Genomic DNA, 17325 nt, shown 5'->3' with positions numbered 1-17325 from the left:
TAGGCTTTAAAAATGTTTGCTGTGAGGAAAAAAACCCCACAATCATTCTAACCGAACTCCTCACATTTCATTTTGATAAAGTGAAATGAAAAACTATTAGAAGGGTTATTAAATTAAATAATTTATCAGAATAAACTGGAATAGGGTTCAAAATGCAAGGGCCTTAATTTAAAAGTGAGGATGTTAGAAGAAAGCACACTCAATTTGCCTCAGTAACTTTCAGTAAACTGGCACCTAGATACTATGGTGATGGACACATTACAAAAAGCTAGACAGAAACAGAAACCGGGATAAAAGTGCTGATCTATTGTAGGTAATGATTTTAATGAATAAAGAATTGACTTTCTTGATTCATTACTGCAGGCAAGGAATTTCCATCTGGATCTAATATTGTTTGTGACAAGTTATTGTCCAGATTTTATCGTGACTGATTTTTAAATGTGTATCCTCTAATACATTCTCCTAGAGCTATGCCTGCATAAAAGAGCAGGACATGTAACCTGTTCATTTTCATGCTGGTGTCTTGCCAGTAGGAGTTTTTCGTTTTATGAATAGTCAATTCTATTAAAGATGTTGCCTCAGCCTTTTAGCAGTATAAAAGGCCAGTTAAGATGCAATTTATGCAAGGTTTTTTTTTTCCCCTCCAGCAACACTAACTTCGGCACATTGCAAAAACTGAGCCTTTTTTTCTGGTTAAACACAGTTTTCTATTATGGTGTAAAATATATATGATAACATACAGAATCAGCCATAGAACCAGGTTAACACTGTTGTGGGAACCTTAATTTCTGCACTTCCTGGCTTCAAATGTACAACCTTAATATTGCATTAATGCAGTGAGATAGCGGTTGTTCGTTTGTTTTTTTTGTCTGTTACATTTAGAGTTGACATCAGAGGAAAAATATTTGCTTAAGTAACACCTAACATGCATTTTGAGAAAGCCGGGATGAACTACTCCCGCTGAGATTTGTGACATCTTTATATCACACTGGCTGGACTGTAGCTGGTCTGCGTTTCATACTGATGATTTATTTTCACTGGATTCATCTCACACTGAACTCTGCCAGGGATAGCCATACCCTTTTTGCCACCTAGTGGATCAAGAAAATGCTACATATTTTGTAATCTGTTTACAGAGTGAAGATGAACAAACATTTCATAATCTTTGGCATCTATACCTTGTGGTTCTAGGATGACCATATGTCCCGATTTTATAGGGACAGTCCCAATTTTTTGGGTCTTTTTCTTATATAGGCTCCTATTACCCCCTGCCCCCATCCCAATTTTTCACATTTGCTGTCTGGTCACCCTACATTAGGGTGACGGGAAGTGGCAGAGCAAAAAAAACAAAACAAAAAAAACAATCACCCCCCCACACACGCCTTCCTCCAGAAGCGCTGGAGGGAGGCCTGGGAGACGCAGGGGAAGCGCGGGGCCAGGGTGAATGAGAGTCCGGCCTGGCCCCGAGTGCAGGCAGGACTCAGTCGGGCGGTAGGGAGAGTAGGGGGGCAACCTGCAGGGCCAGGCGGTGGCTGTTCTCCCCCCCGGGCAGCGGGACTCAGGAGCAGCCGCGGCTGCAGTTCCCACTGCCGCGGGGGGAGGAAGCGGCCGATGGCCAAGCTCGGCGGCTGCGGCTCTGGCGCCTGGGCCCAAACCCCCCCCGAGTCCGGGCCTGCTGCAGGGACCCAGCAGCGCACACACTACGCCCAGCCTCTGGCCAGTCGCGTCTGGGCTGGCTGCCCAGCTGATGCAATCCCGCGGCGGCCCCGGAGCGGGGGCAGCAGGCCCCAGCCCCCCCCATCCCACTCGGGTCCTGCAGGGGAACGAACGGGGCTGGGCTGCCGATGCCTCCGCCCCGGGATAGCACCAGCTGGGCAACCAGCCCAGACGCGACTGGCCAGGGGCTGGGTGCAGCGTGTGCGCTGCTGGATCCCCGCTGCAGGCCCCGGCTCGGGCCCAGGCGCCAGAGCCGCAGCCGCCGAGCTTGGCCATCGGCCGCTTCCTCCCCCCGCGGCAGTGGGAGCTGCAGCAGCGGCTGCTCCCGAGTCCCGCTGCCCGGGGGGGAGAACAGCCACCGCCTGGCCCTGCAGGTTGCCCCCCTACTCTCCCTCCAGTACCGCCCGACTGAGTCCTGCCTACGATCGGGGCCAGGCCGGACTCACTCACCCCGGCACCACGCTCCCTCTGCGTCTCCGGGGCCTCCCTCCAGCGCTTGCAGAGGGGGGAGGAAGGGCGAGCCTGGGGAAGAGGCAGGGATTCGGGGAGGGAGCCAATGGGGGAAGGAGGGGGGAGGGCGCGAGCACTTCTGGGGTCCGGACTATTTGCTTGTTTGTCCAGTGTCCCAACCTAACATTGGTCGGGACGTGGGACAAACAAGGAAATATCGGGACAGTCCCGATAAAATCGGGACGTCTGGTCACCCTACCCTACGTGGTTCTCAACCCAGACATTGTTTTACCAGGGCTGGCCTTACCATGAGGCGAACTGAGACGGGTGCCTAAGGTGGCAGTCTCTCTCTGTGTGTGTGTGTGTGTGTGTGTGTGTGTGTGTGTGTGTGTGTGTGTGTGTGTGTGTGTGTGTGTGTGTGGAGTGTCGCACCACTAGGACGCAGAGTGTAGAAAATTGTGTCTGCTGCTGGTGCATATATATTCTCTCTGCTCTAGACGCACAGAGATGGTGGAGTGCTGTGCTGGAGGAAGGAGGGCACAAGAGACATAACAGGCAGGCAGGAGAAAAGGTGAGAGCAGCAGGAGCTGCAGGGAGAGAGAGGCCTCTTAAGTACCTCTCTAGCACCCCTAGGAGCCTGGACTGATTCACACCAGCTTCTCAGGGAGCTTCCTGTTTCCTGCTGCCTCCCTGAACTGACTTGAGGAGAACAGGCAGTCAACTGAAGTAGTAGGAGCCAGTTAGGCCCTTAAGACACTGATATCTTCCCTCACTCAGGCCCTGCTACCAGCCTGCTTATTTGTCCCCTTCAATTGAGTATGGAGAGCCACTATAGCTGGCACAGAACAACAGTCATGAGTGAAAGAAGAAAACGCCCATCTGGGGCAGCATTCAGAAACAGATAGAAAGCAAAGGAAGCTTTTCTATCTAAGCAGGAAGGAGCTCTTCTGAGATACATAGACACAAATGTTCACGCTGAGCCTTCCGGCCCCAGTGAAGATGTGAGTGGTGAGGAGATGCCTGATCTTCCAGTTAGTCAGAGTGCAGGTGACCTGGCAGCTACTGCAGCATCCATATCTCCATCTCAAATGGATGTAACCATGCACATTCCCGAAGAAAAGTGTAGATCAGAGAAGAGTGTGGTGGAGGCGCAAGAAACAGCTGCTGCTGAGTTTAGTTCTTTAAGTCTAGATGATCCAGGACTGTGGACCCACTTGAGCAATAGCCTGAAGGACTTCCTTGTACTGCATGGGCCACAGCAAGCGAAAAACCTCATGCTCCCCAAAGACAATAATAGAAGTTTCCATCCAACACATTACTGGCATGAAATCCCCAATGGTGACAAAGTGGAGAGGCCATGGCTTATGTACTCAAAAACCCAGAATGCTGCATACTGTTTTTGTTGCGAACTCTTCCAGTCTAATGTTCCAGTCACATTGAGTTCTACAGGAACAAAGGACTGGAAAAATCTGGCTAGAAATCTGGCATGCCATGAGATGGCAGCAAATCACCAGAGAGCATTCCATAGGTGGAAAGAGCTTGAGATGAGACTAAGGTTAAAGACCATCATAGATGATCAGCATCAAGAGAAGATTGCATCAGAGTCTCTTTACTGGCAAAATGTTCTGAAAAGGCTCATTGCCATTGTGAGAATGCTTACTACCCAAAACCTAGTACTGCGTGGCACTTCAGATCAGCTGTATGTGCCAAACAACGGAAACTTCCTTAAAATTGTGGAGCTGATGGCTGAGTTTGACGCTGTACTCCAGGAGCATCTAAGAAGAGTCACCACCCAAGAAATGTACACACACCACTCCTTGGAAGAACAATTCAAAATGAGATCATACAGTTACTGGCAACAAAAGTCAAACAGACGATTGTGGCAGATCTGAAGTCAGCAAGATATTACTCTGTTATTCTGGACTGCACACCTGACATCAGCCATACAGAACAAATGAATTTAATGGTGCATTTTGTAACAACAACAGAACCTAGTGACAATGTCCCTGCAATGGTGACTGTCCGAGAGCATTTTCTAGAATTTATTGACATTGATGGTACTACAGGAGCTGGTATGACAAATGTGCTTCTTAAAAAGCTGGAAGATACGGGAATTGCGATAGCGGACATGAGAGGTCAGATCTACGATAATGGTGCCAAACATGAGCGGAAAGAACAGAGGAGTGCAGACATGGACCCTCAAGCTTTTTTTTGTCGCGTGCAGTTCTCATTCATTGAACTTGGTGGTCAGTGAGGCAGCATCAGCTTCTAGTGAGGCTGCTGAATTTTTTAAATGTAATTCAAAGCACCTATGTATTTTTCTCTGCATCAACTCATCGATGGCAAATTTTAAAGCAACATCTGGGAACATCCTCTCTGACACTGAAAGCATTGAGTGCCACACGACGGGAAAGTCAAGTGGAGGCGATAAAGCCTATCAAACACCAAATTGGGAAGATAGATGATGCCATAGTTGCCATTATGGAGGATAATGCTATGACAGGAACTGTTTGTGGAAGACCAGTGGCAGAGGGAAATGGAATCACCAGAAACATACATAACTTCAAATTTCTGTGTGCCTTAGTGCTATGGCATGACATACTGTTTGAAATAAATGTTGTAAGCAAGAGACTCCAAGGTGTTGACCTTGATATATCTGGAGCAATGGAACAACTGGACAAAGCAAAGTCATACCTACAGTCTTACTGGTCAGATGAGGGATTTCAAAACGTTCTGAAGAGTGCACAGAAGTTAGCAGAGGAACTTCACACTGAAGCTATTTTCCCACCCATTCAAGAATACAAGAGTGACCGAAGAAGACAACATTTTGATTACGAGGCATAGGATAATCCCATAAGAGACCCCAAATAACAATTCAAAGTTGAATTCTTTAACCAGGTGCTAGATTGTGCAATACAGTCAGTTGAAGAACGTTTCGTGCAGCTCAAGGAACACAGCAGTATATTTGGGATGTTGTTAGATATTCCAAAACTCATTATACCTGAAGAAGACCTACACCAGCAATGCAGGGCACTAGAGACAGTGTTGACACATGATGACATGCGCGATATTGATGCGAGTGATTTAGGTAGAAATGAAATAGATATTAATGGAGATATCCCATCTCCTAGAACTGGAAAGGACCTTGAAAGATCATCGAGTCCAGCCCCCTGCCTTCACTAGCAGGACCAAGTACTGATTTTGCCCCAGATCCCCAAGTGGCCCCCTCAAGGATTGAACTCACAACCCTAGGTTTAGCAGGCCAATGTTCAAACCACTGAGCTATCCCTCCCCCCGTGATGAACTGAAAGCCCTTTCAAGATACATTTCAGCAGGATCAACTCCAAAGGCTGTTCTAGAATATATGTGCACAAATAAGATGACCACCTTCTTTCCAAATGCTTTTGTTGCTCTGCGCATACTTCTCACACTTCCTGTAACAGCTACCAGTGGAGAATGCAGCTTCTCCAAGCTGAAGTTAATAAAAACACATCTATGCTCCACAATGACACAGGAGAGGCTGGTCGGCCTTGCAACCATCTCAATAGAGCATGAGCTGGCCCAGACTTCCTTCAGCAGGAAGCAGTTCATATCTTTGCAACCAAGAAGGCACAGAAAGCACCACTTTGATTATTCAAACAGATAAAAATGCCAGTGTTTACTATGCAGACAAGAAAAGTTAACTTTCAAACGCCTGAACAGCAAATGTAAGTATTACTTAAAATTTTTGAACAAGGCATTTTAACTTGTTAGTTCTCCTTTATTTGGGTAGGTAGCAGAGCAGTACCATGAGAGGAGTAGAACAGGAAGAAGGCAGAATTGAGACCTTTCAAAGTTTTGGCCCAAGCATGGCATGGGGGGAGTCATTTGAGCTCCCTGCCTCAGGTGCCAAAATGTTGTGGGCCGGCCCTGTGTTTTACTCTGAGATGAACTGGGTTTTGTAAAAAGAAGAACAGGAGTACTTGTGGCACCTTAGAGACTAACAAATTTATTAGAGCATAAGCTTTCGTGGACTACAGCCCACTTCTTCGGATGCATATAGAATGGAACATATCATATCTATATGCATCCGAAGAAGTGGGCTGTAGTCCACGAAAGCTTATGCTCTAATAAAATTTGTTAGTCTCTAAGGTGCCACAAGTACTCCTGTTCTTCTTTTTGCGGATACAGACTAACACGGCTGCTACTCTGAAACCTGGGTTTTGTAAGTTTTTTTCTGGAGAAATTACCAACTGGTGCTTAGAAAACAGCTTTGTCTTGTCAAGGAGGGGGGAGAGAAAGGTGAAAATGACAGCCTATGTATGGGTCAAAAGCATAGAGACATCTGGTGACTGCTCTGGATGCGAGAATCACAGGGAGAGCTGAAGGTTTCAATGTGGGCACAAGAGGGCCAGACAACTAACAGGCACAATACATTGTCATGCTGATTTAAATTAAGACCATGCTAAATTTTTCAAAGTGCGTAAGAGCTTGGCTACACAGTGCATTAGTATGCTCCAGCTGGGATGTAAATTCTAGTGCACCCGACTCTACCATGCAGTAACTGTCCATGTGGACCATGCTGGCCCGCACTAAAAGTTCTTTAATGCACACTGACATAGTCCTGGAAATACTCACTACATCAATGGGCACTAAAGAACTTTTAGACTCTAATGAACTTTTAGTGCAGGCCCTCAAGGTCATAAGTACATAAGAACGGCCATACGGTGTCAGATAATAGTCCATCTAGCCCAGTATCCAGTCTTCCAACAGTGGCTGGTGCCAGATGTTTCAGAGGGAATGAACAGAACAGGGCAATTTATCGAATGATCCATCCCCTGTTGTTCAGTCCCAGCTTCCAGCAGTCAGAGGTTCAGGGACACCTGGAGCATGGGGTTACATCCCTGACCATCTTGGCTAACCACCATTGATGGACCTATTTTCTATGAATTTATCTATTTTTTTTTAACCCAATTATACTTTTGGCCTTCACAGCATCCCCGGCAACAAATTCCACAGGTTGACTATGCACTGTTTGAAGAAGTACTTCCTTTTGTTTGTTTTAAACCAACTGACTATTAATTTTATTGAGTGACCCCTGGTTCTTGTGTTATGTGAAAGGGTAAATAATGGACAGTGAGTGCACGACACACTGGTGTGCACTGGAATTTACAGCCCAGTTGGTGTGCACTAATGCACTGTGTAGAAGACAAGCCCTAAGTGACTTTTTGGGGGCATGGATCAGTGTTCACACTGCACTCCCCATCAGTACCTGGCCTGAGCTGGGAAGCTAATGATCCAACCAGCGGACCAAATTCGGTGAAGAATCCCAGTCATGTGCCACATGAGGCATGTTGTGCATATGATAAGAAGTAGTACTGATTTTTGAAAATGGAATTTAGCTAGTTTTGCAAATGCTACCTCTTATATACCCTAACAAACCATTGACAGGAATCTCAGAAGCTGAGGAGAATGTGGGCAGATAATCTGGGCTCAAAGGGAAGGGTAGAGGTAGGTGTTCATAGGTATTGTACAGATAGAAGGGCAGAAATAGTGGTATTACTTCCACAGCAGAATCTCAAGAGAAGGGTACCCCACAAACTCCAGAGTGATAGGAAGCAGAAGGAACCAGCCACTGGAAGATGTAACAAACCCTTTCCCATACAGCCTGTTATTTCATCTTACCGTTTCTTCTAAAAATATACTCCTAGATTCCAAGAGTCATCTCCAACTCACGCACAGAAAGCCATGGGCCACCCATCTCATCAAAGCTGCACTACCACACTATCAGAATTGTGACTGTTTTCAGCCTACGCTCTCAGATACTCATTTAGCTTAAAGCAAGATCCATCAGATTCCTCCAGATGGGTATGTGCTCTGCACTCCTCCAGTGACATCTGTGAAAGTCTCCTCTTTATTTGGGAGTCACTATCTTATTTATTCCTGTATATGATCATACATTATTTTATAGCACCCAGGAGTATGCTAGGTGCACACTGCCTTGAAAACACAAAATTCATTCCAACAGACTTGGACATAGACATTCTGAATATCAACAGAATTAGAGAACTCTAATAAATCAAAAGCATTAACCTAAATACAATATTCGCTAAATTCCAAACTCTGTATCCTGGCCTCCCATGTGATCTGATCATCCTCACATTCGCCCTATTCTTTCCTTGTCCAAGCCCCCATGTTTTCTCCTTTTGCCATCCTGATCTTTACTTAGATTATCTTCTCCAATCACTATTTGCTATCACAAAGATAAAACCTGTGATTTAATCATTCCAGCAGGTTGGCCCACTAGTCTGGGAATCTTTTTTACTCTTTGCTCACAGACTGAAATTTAAATTGTTTCTCTTGCCCTCCAAATTAAATTCCAATTATAGTTTCTGGAAAGGATTAGAGAGCAGTTCTGTAATCCTCAGCAGGGAGCGCTGATTAATCCAGTAATCATGGGTGTGTTTATTATCTGAAAATAGGCAGAAGGAAGTGCAATTATACCATTTTCAGCCTTCAGCCCCTCCAAGGCTGTAGTGGGTAGGAGTAAAGTCCTCTTCTCATCCTCCTGCTCCACCACATTTTTCTGCGGAGGTATTTCATTCTGCTCAGAGACTGGCTGAAGAGAAGAAAGACAGAAAGTTACCAACAGTTTTCCCACAGGTATTAGCCCTCGTTCTTTCAGTTACACTTTCGACAAATCCATTAGTTACTTCTAAATTCCCCCGACTGAGCCATACTAGTTTACTCCCTTTGCAGGCAGTTTCATAAAACATCTGCCCAGACTGGAGAAGTTTGCAAACAGACCCTCTATTAACCTTCTCAGCCAATTTGATCAAGAGAAGGTATTTCCATATTCTGCACTATCTTTTTGATTCTTAGGATATGAGAGAGTTTTAGGTTACAATTACCTTTGGAGATTGTACCTGCTCCTCTGATTGAGAGGCCTGCATCACTAGTTCAGACTTTAACAATTTTAGCTCAGTCTGGCAATGGATGAACTCCTCAGATTTTTGCGTGAGCTCATCTAAAAGAAAAAGTTAAACATAAGTATACATATCTCTGCTTGTGTGTCTGAGTCGATCTACTTTAGATGTATGCACACTGGAATATGGAACCTTTCACCTCTCAGTCACTGTGAAATAAATGAATCTAGTTCCAGTTCTTAGTGGATATGAGAGACCATCACAGAAAATACCACAATAGTTTGCCAACCAAAGGATCAGGGAATGCCCTCTCAATAGAGAAGCGCAGGACTGAACAGACAAGGAGATGGAACATTCCTCCTTAGAGGATTTAGGCACATTGTCAAGGAAGATTGCAGAGTGGATACAAGTATAAGTCTGTACTATCTAGTTAGACGTTTCACCCATGCTCACTCATTGCCATGGACAGAAGGGAAAATTATGATCATCTTGTCTGATCTCCTGCATAGCAAAAACGTTTTTTTTCCCAATCAAGCAATTCCTGCATCAAGCCCATAATCGCCAGTTGGGCTAAAGTAGATATCTTTAGAAATATATATTTAATCTTGATTTAAAATGATTTCAAGTGATGGGGAATCTAGCACATCCCTAGGTAAGTTGTACCAGCAGTTCATTACCCTCACTGTTAAAATACATACTTCATTTCTATTCTGAATTTGTCTAGTTTCAATTTACAGCCATGGGATCTTGTTCTGCCCTTGTCTACTAGATGAAAAAGCCCTCTACTATCAGAAATCTTCTCCTAATGTAGGTACCATGCTCATGTCACCCCTTAACTTTTTCTTGGATAAACTAAATAGATTGAGCTTCTCTAGTCTCTCATTGTAAACCAGGTTTTTCTTGGGATGTCACCAATGTGAAATCTAGTCAATTTAAATAATGAGTTAAAAGAAGTATTATCCATCTCCCTCAGTCCCACTGCCATTTTTGTTGTTTTAGCATTACATTTTCCCATATTTCCAAAGAGAGTAACTGACTGTTCCAGGAAAACAATAAAACTGACTACACGAAATAAAAACATTGGAAAAAAAGATTTTTTTCCCCTCTGATCTCTGTTTTTTACAGTAAGGTGTAAATCACCTTAATTGTCAGCTGCAACAATTGTTCGTTAAATACTTTCAGAGAGAAGAGGGATTGCTCAGTTAAGGATATCCTTTAAATCATTTTTATCAAATTAATATGCAAACATCACTAAAATTTGAAAATAACTACAGCTCTGAAAGGCTGAAACGAGACTAAGGATTCCCATTAGCCTGGGAGCCAGGAAAGGTTTATTCTTCCTCTTGTCATATAAGATATTACCCGACCTTTGCTAGAGAATTGCCATTAAAAAAAGCACACAAAATCAGAACCACACAGAGAGGCCCCCGAGGTGCTGACTCGATCCACTTGCTACACTTGCTGACCTTGCAGGTGTTGTATGGTAGCAGAGTTTTCAGTAGACTGCACCAGCAGCCGATCAATATCCCGCAGCAGCTGATCATTCTGAGCTATGAGGGCATCATGGCTAGCTCGCAGCTCTTGCTCAGCCATCTGGAGGCAAGCAATATGCAGCTTTTGCTCTTCTACCTCCAGCTTGTGTTTCTGGTCCTGAGCTCTACATTCAGATTCCAGTTCAGCCCGAGTTCTTCCTGCCTGCTCCAGCTGCTCTGAGAGATACTGCACCTCCTCCTGTAAGCGATGGAAGGACAGCTTCTTCTCAGCCAATTCCAGCTCCATCTTCTCCACGAGGCTTCGAGACTCCTCTCTCTCTGCATCCAACATGTTCTTTAAGGAGCTCAGCTCTGCCTCCATCCTCTGACACTGGTCCAAGAGAGTCTGGAAAAGGAGATGGGGAGGGACTCAACCAGAAGGGAAAACAAATTGATTCCTGCTTCAGTCCCTAAGGCACTGGGCAAAAATGGGCCCATCCTAAGTACACAACTTAAACAAGAGACAATTTCAACTAGCCAAGTGACAAGACATGAGAGGAAAAGAACACCACATGATGGGGATTCTAAACCTCCACAGGAAGAAACACTGCTGAGAGACATCAGAACTCTGAACTAGAGTGAAGAAAAAGAGAAATTGTAAGCTGGAATTAACATGCAACACATTCTCCTTCTAGGACACTCCAGCACAGAGAACATAACCTCTGCTTAAACAGAAAGGCTAGATAATTGCTTGCTTAGAATTGCTGTTCTCTGAAGATATAAGTGCAACTGATTCCCAGCCCTAGCAAAAAGCCAGGTGGAAACAACTTAAAAATCAAAGTTCTAAGGCATTCGGGGCAGCAGGAGTGATTCTTGCTTGCCCTGACTCCCAAGCACCAGACTAGCATGACTGGCACTGCAATGACCTTTGTATCACAAATGCCAGCTCCTTTGGAGTGAGAGGTAGGCATTGCATAGGTCCAGGTTTGTCAGGGAGGAAACATTGGGAGACATAACCTACTCTCAGACAGTAGGGCCAGAGAGCTCAGCCCCCACAGTTCATAGATTCATAGATTCTAGGACTGGAAGGGACCTCGAGAGGTCATCGAATCCAGTCCCCTGCCCGCATGGCAGGACCAAATACTGTCTAGACCATCCCTGATAGACATTTATCTAACCTACTCTTAAATATCTCCAGAGATGGAGATTCCACAACCTCCCTAGGCAATTTATTCCAGTGTTTAACCACCCTGACAGTTAGGAACTTTTTCCTAATGTCCAACCTAGACCTCCCTTGCTGCAGTTTAAGCCCAGTTGTTCTGTGAACAACTCTGCCCCAGCAGGAACAAGAACCTTCCACACACCTCCCTTAAACCTAGGATGACTTGGATGAATGGGAAGGAGGGGACTGAACTGGAGGAAGCAAAACAAAATCACTTTCTCTCTCCATGAAGTTTCCCTTGCCTGAAATATCATTATCCTACCAGTGCTTCAGGAAAAAAAACATGATAGAGGAGAACTGAATTTCTAATGTAAAAACTATGCAAAACCAATCCTTTCCGGCCTCTTTAAAAGAGAAGCACAATGGCACAAAAAGCAATTTTTTTTTTGCGTTACTTTAATTTTGTCCCCTAAATTACATAATAAAGACACACAGACTGCAAATCCTATATTAGTCAAACATCTTTCACACACTGCAAGAGCCACTAAAATAGGCAATAATGCTATTCACCTTCTTAAATCTTTAAGAAAGTAGAAAGAAACTGGCTCAGCTCTGAGTCAGGTAAGCACTTACATGCTTGAGTTTGACGCAGTTCACTTATGAGCCAGTCACTTTCTAGTCCCCCAAAACTTTAAGATGAATAAAGGTCAGATCCTACCTGCTACTGGAGTTCCTATAAGCTTCCCATGGCTGGCAGGGGAAGCTGGAAGTGGCCAAATCCTGCACAATTCCTAAAAACTGTTTTAAAAAAACCAAAAACCATGGAGGTGGTAATATTACATATTCCCCAAAAGCCCCAGCGCATTCATAACAAGAATTGGTGTTGCTCAAAATATTGGGACCTCCGAGTTCAAAGCCCAGTCAGCTGGTGACACTGGAGGAGACAATGTTAGAGAAAAGGATGCTTTTGCCTGGAACTAGACATTCTGAGGAGTGTACAGCAAGCATAAAAATGAGTCAGGTGGCCCCATACCTGAAGGTAACAGGACTCAACAACTCAGTCACAGAGCTGTGCCACCAATTCTGGTCAGAAAAGATTGCTAATTAAGGCACTAAGGGTCACCACACCCCCAATGCAGCGCCAAAAACAAAAATGCACTCTCTTCAGGAGCTGGCAGTTTTGAACTTTGAGCTCAGCTTTTCTCATGCTAAAGACATGGCCCCTGTAGTAGGGAGCTATGTCAGGTGCTAGGCTTTTGACGAAACAATTGCACCTGTTAACAGTAAAGGAACACAAGAGAATAGAGCACGGCTATAGTACATTGAAAGCATGAAGAGGTACCTTGTTCTGTTCTTCCGCACCATGTAACTCCCGCTGCAGCAGTTCCACCACCTGAGTTCGTCCTAGCAGAGCCGCTTCCTGTTCCTCCAGCTTTCTCTGCAGTGCCCTCAGGTTCTATGTGAAACACACAAAGTGCTGCATCATCTACATCAGAAGCTGAGAGGACAGTAGCAGCCCAAAGCACAGGAGGGCTAGTTACACAGGAGGATCCCATCCCAGCCATACCCCAACTCTATGTATCTTAGGTACTTATATAGCTCCCATTACTTTAGTATATGAGCACTCATACTCGTCAGCGTATTTATCCTGCCAACACCCCTGTAAGGTAGGGAAATATTATTATTCCCATTTCTACAGACCCGGAACTGAGGCACAGAGACACTAGTGATTTACCCCATAGTCACACAGGAAGTCTGTGATAGAGCAGGGGACTGAACCCAGGTTTCCCAAGTCTCAGGATAGCATCCTAAATCACCGAACCACCTTCCTCTCAACTCCCACCGAGTTCCTTTGTTTGCCTGCACACATCCCTGAGTTGCAAATCCCACTCAACTCATGCAATTTCCCCTTCTCGTGTTCTACAAAAAGCAGGGGGCTGTCAAACCCATCAAACACACCTGCTGCATTTCAGCTTCCGGATCTGATCGGGCCACTACCTGGTGTAATTCAGCATGATGTTGGTGAACCTGCTCTTCTAGGAGAGCATCCTTCTCACGGATCACCTCCTGTAGGGAGCTCAGCTGTAAGCCATAGTACATAGAACTTCAAAAAGATCTCACAAAACTAAGTGATTGGGCAACAAAATGGCAAATACATTTATCCACATTAAATTTCAAAGTAATGCACATTGGAAAAAATAACCCCAATTATACATACAATATGATGGGGGCTAATTTAGCTACAACAAGTCAGGAAAAAGATCTTGGAGTCATCGTGGATAGTTCTCTGAAAATGTCCACGCAGTGTGCAGAGGCGGTCAAAAAAGCAAACAGGATGTTAGGAATCATTAAAAAGGGGATAGAGAATAAGACTGAGAATATATTATTGCCCTTATATAAATCCATGGTACGCCCTCATCTCGAATACTGCGTACAGATGTGGTCTCCTCATCTCAAAAAAGATATACTGGCACTAGAAAAGGTTCAGAAAGGGGCAACTAAAATGATTAAGGGTTTGGAACGGGTCCCATATGAGGAGAGATTAAAGAGGCTAGGACTCTTCAGCTTGGAAAAGAGGAGACTAAGGGGAGATATGATAGAGGTATATAAAATCATGAGTGATGTGGAGAAAGTGGATAAGGAAAAGTTATCTACTTATTCCCATAATACAAGAACTAGGGGGTCATCAAATGAAATTAATAGGCAGCAGGTTTAAAACAAATACAAGGAAGTTCTTCTTCACGCAGCGCACAGTCAACTTGTGGAACTCCTTACCTGAGAAGGTCATGAAGGCTAGGACTATAACAGGGTTTAAAAGAGAACTGGATAAATTCATAGTGGTTAAGTCCATTAATGGCTATTAGCCAGGACGGGTAAGGAATGGTGTCCCTAGCCTCTGTCTGTCAGAGGCTGGAGATGGATGGCAGGAGAGAGATCACTTGATCATTGCCTGTTAGGTTCACTCCCTCTGGGGCACCTGGTATTGGCCACTGTCGGTAGACAGGATACTGGGCTAGATGGACCTTTGGTCTGACTAGGTATGGCCTTTCTTATGTTCTTATATAGCATGAGAAATGTCACTTGGCTAACTGAGAAACAAGGTAGAAATTCCAAAGACAGTAGAAAGGATTGAGGCCCATTCTGGGGGTGTCAGGCACACAGACCATCAGGAATTTTTCATCCTACTTTTTGTGGCGTGTGTTACGTCTGAGAATAGATTTGAACTTGAAGCCAAGATGTCCTGAGTAGTACAAACCTCTGTGATAGCCATGCCAACTCAAAGAGATGATTTCACATATGCTTACATATTTACTGACAACATTTCAGACTCTGGAAGTGCAAAAAGTGCAGATTACATTTTACATATACCCAGAGCCTAGAAAGCTACAATTTCCATGCAATTACAGAAACATACAGTTTCTGTTGTTGGACTTGTGTTGAATGTCACAATCCATCATTTTAGTCATCAAAATCAAAAGCTTGCAAGTCTAGCTAATATTGTAAAGATTGGTATTAAAAGGCACTATATAAAACAACCTAACAAAACATCACAGTGCTCACTCCCCTAGTTGGGACAATAGTCTTCTAACTTACTTTGCGATTTCTTACTCGCCTTTCACTATGAAGTCACTGATTGTTACCAGCAGACAGTAAACATATCAATGGCTAGAAATCCATCTCCATACCTGGGCTGCTTGCATGGCCTGAGTATCTGTCAGGCTCTCTCTAGTTGCAGTCAGCTGCTCCATCAGGTTCCTGACAGTCTCCTCCTGCTCCTGGAGTTTCTGTCTGAGTGCTTCAGCCTCCTCTCTCTGCTCTTCATTGGTCCTCTGATTATTCTGAAGCTGCAAGTGGAGAGGAGAAATCAGAAAAGTAGATATTAGTGAATTATATTAGACAGTCTCAACCACAGTGCAGCATGCTGTACTGTTAATAGAATCATAGGGTTAGAAGGGACAGCAAGGGTCATCTAGTATAACCCCCTGCCAAGATTCAGGATTTGTTGTGTCTAAACCATCCAAGACAGATGGCTATACAGACTCCTTTTGAAACCCTCCAGTGAAGGAGCTTCCACAAACTCCATAGGCAGTCTGTTCCATTGTCCTACTGCTCTTACAGTTGTTGCCGGCACAGAATGCCCGAGGACAGCAAAAGCGGGGTTCGTTACCCGGTGTGCTTCGCGCTAATAAACACACCAGGGGTGGAGAAACAAACAAAGTTTATTTGGGATCCCAAAGCGGTGCAAGGAGACTAGCAAGTCTCAAATCAAGCACATTAACAGGAACAGTTTTTCTTCTTTTATACATTTTGCAGTTAAGCCTCACCCCCACCCCCTTTCCCCTCCCCTCCTCCCCTTCTACCCCTCTCTTCCCTGGTAACAGTCACTAAGCAAATAATGATTACATTTAAGCAGTTAAGTCATTCTTGGCAGCTATAAGCCTAGCTTGTTAGTAACTTCTTTAAACTGTTATCTTGTCCTTTTTCCCTTCAGCCAGAAACATGCAGGCCTCATTATTACCGCTTGATACCGGTGCGAGCAGGGGGTTGCACACAGATAACTGGTTGCTTACGTATTCCAATTGCACCTGGCTTTTGAGGTTGATTAGAGTTTAAACATGGAAGAAGTTTGGTTCATATAGGAAGGCTTCATTGACACTTAGTGGCCTTCCACCCTCCCGAGTTACCTAGGGTTATGCCTAGTGACACCAACACAGTTAGAAAGTTTTTCCTGAGATTTAATCTAAATTTTCTATGCTCTAGTTTGAACCAACAGCCTCTTGTCATGCCTTCTGTGGCATCAGAGAACAACTTTTCTCCATCTTTTTATGGCAGCCTTTCAAGTATTTGAAGACTGCTATGTCCCCTCCTTAATATCCTCTTTTCCAAACAAAATATACCCAGTTCCTTCAGCCTTTGCTCATATGGCTTGCACTCCATCCCTTTGATCATCTTTGTCACTCGCCTCTGGATCCTCTCCAGTTTCTCTACATCCTTTCTATACATTGGTGACCAAAACTGGACACACTACTCCAGCTGAGGCCTACCCAGCGCCGAGCAGAGCAGTACTATCACCTCCCATGATTTGCATTCTATGCCTCAGTTAATGCAACCTAAAATTGCATTTGCTTTTCTTGCAACAGCATCGCACTGTTGACTCATGTTGAGGTTGTGATCTACCACAAGTCCCAGACCCTTCCCAGCAGTGCTACTGCCAATCCAGTTATCGCCCATTCTGTATTTGTGCATTTGATTTTTTCTTCCCTAAGTGTAATACCTTACATTGGTCTTTGTTGAATTACATGTTGTTTTCTATAGCCCAGTTCTCCAATTTATCAAGATCACTCTGAATTTTAGCTCTATCGTCCAAAGTATTGGCAACCCACCCTAGCTTTGTGTCACAGAATCATAGGAAAGCAAGGGACTTCAAGAGAGCTTCTACTCCAGTCCCCTGCACTCAAGGCAGGACCAAGTATTATCTAGTGCTTAACTACCCTAACAGTAAAGACGTTTTTCCTAATGACCAAACTAAACCGCCCTAGTTGCAATTTAAGCCCATTGCTTCTTGTCCTATCCTCAAGGTTAAGGGGAACAATTTCTCTCCCTCCTCCTTGTAACAACT

The 17325-nt window shown here is 44.5% G+C and overlaps 1 protein-coding gene across 6 annotated transcripts in view; it reads right to left on the bottom strand.

Moving 5' to 3' along the window:
* GOLGB1 (golgin B1) overlaps positions 1-17325 on the bottom strand; it is a 123001-nt gene that overhangs the window by 73579 nt on the left and 32097 nt on the right. For 3 of the 6 annotated variants that reach the window (XM_054027761.1, XM_054028165.1, XM_054027841.1), the window contains exons 5-10: positions 15392-15550; positions 13665-13787; positions 13048-13161; positions 10538-10949; positions 9057-9172; positions 8650-8764 (exon numbers count right to left, since the gene is read on the bottom strand). In XM_054027761.1, coding sequence (XP_053883736.1) covers positions 8650-8764; positions 9057-9172; positions 10538-10949; positions 13048-13161; positions 13665-13787; positions 15392-15550 — 1039 coding nt within the window. The remainder of the gene's footprint in view (positions 1-8649; positions 8765-9056; positions 9173-10537; positions 10950-13047; positions 13162-13664; positions 13788-15391; positions 15551-17325) is intronic. The other 3 variants (XM_054028001.1, XM_054028084.1, XM_054027919.1) reach the window with 3 other exon arrangements.

The sequence above is a fragment of the Malaclemys terrapin genome, chromosome 1, assembly GCF_027887155.1.
Source record: "Malaclemys terrapin pileata isolate rMalTer1 chromosome 1, rMalTer1.hap1, whole genome shotgun sequence".
In the NCBI taxonomy this organism is placed as follows: Eukaryota; Metazoa; Chordata; order Testudines; family Emydidae; genus Malaclemys; species Malaclemys terrapin.
The sequence above is the reverse complement of the archived record's forward strand: the minus strand, read 5'-3'. Positions and strand labels throughout refer to the sequence as shown.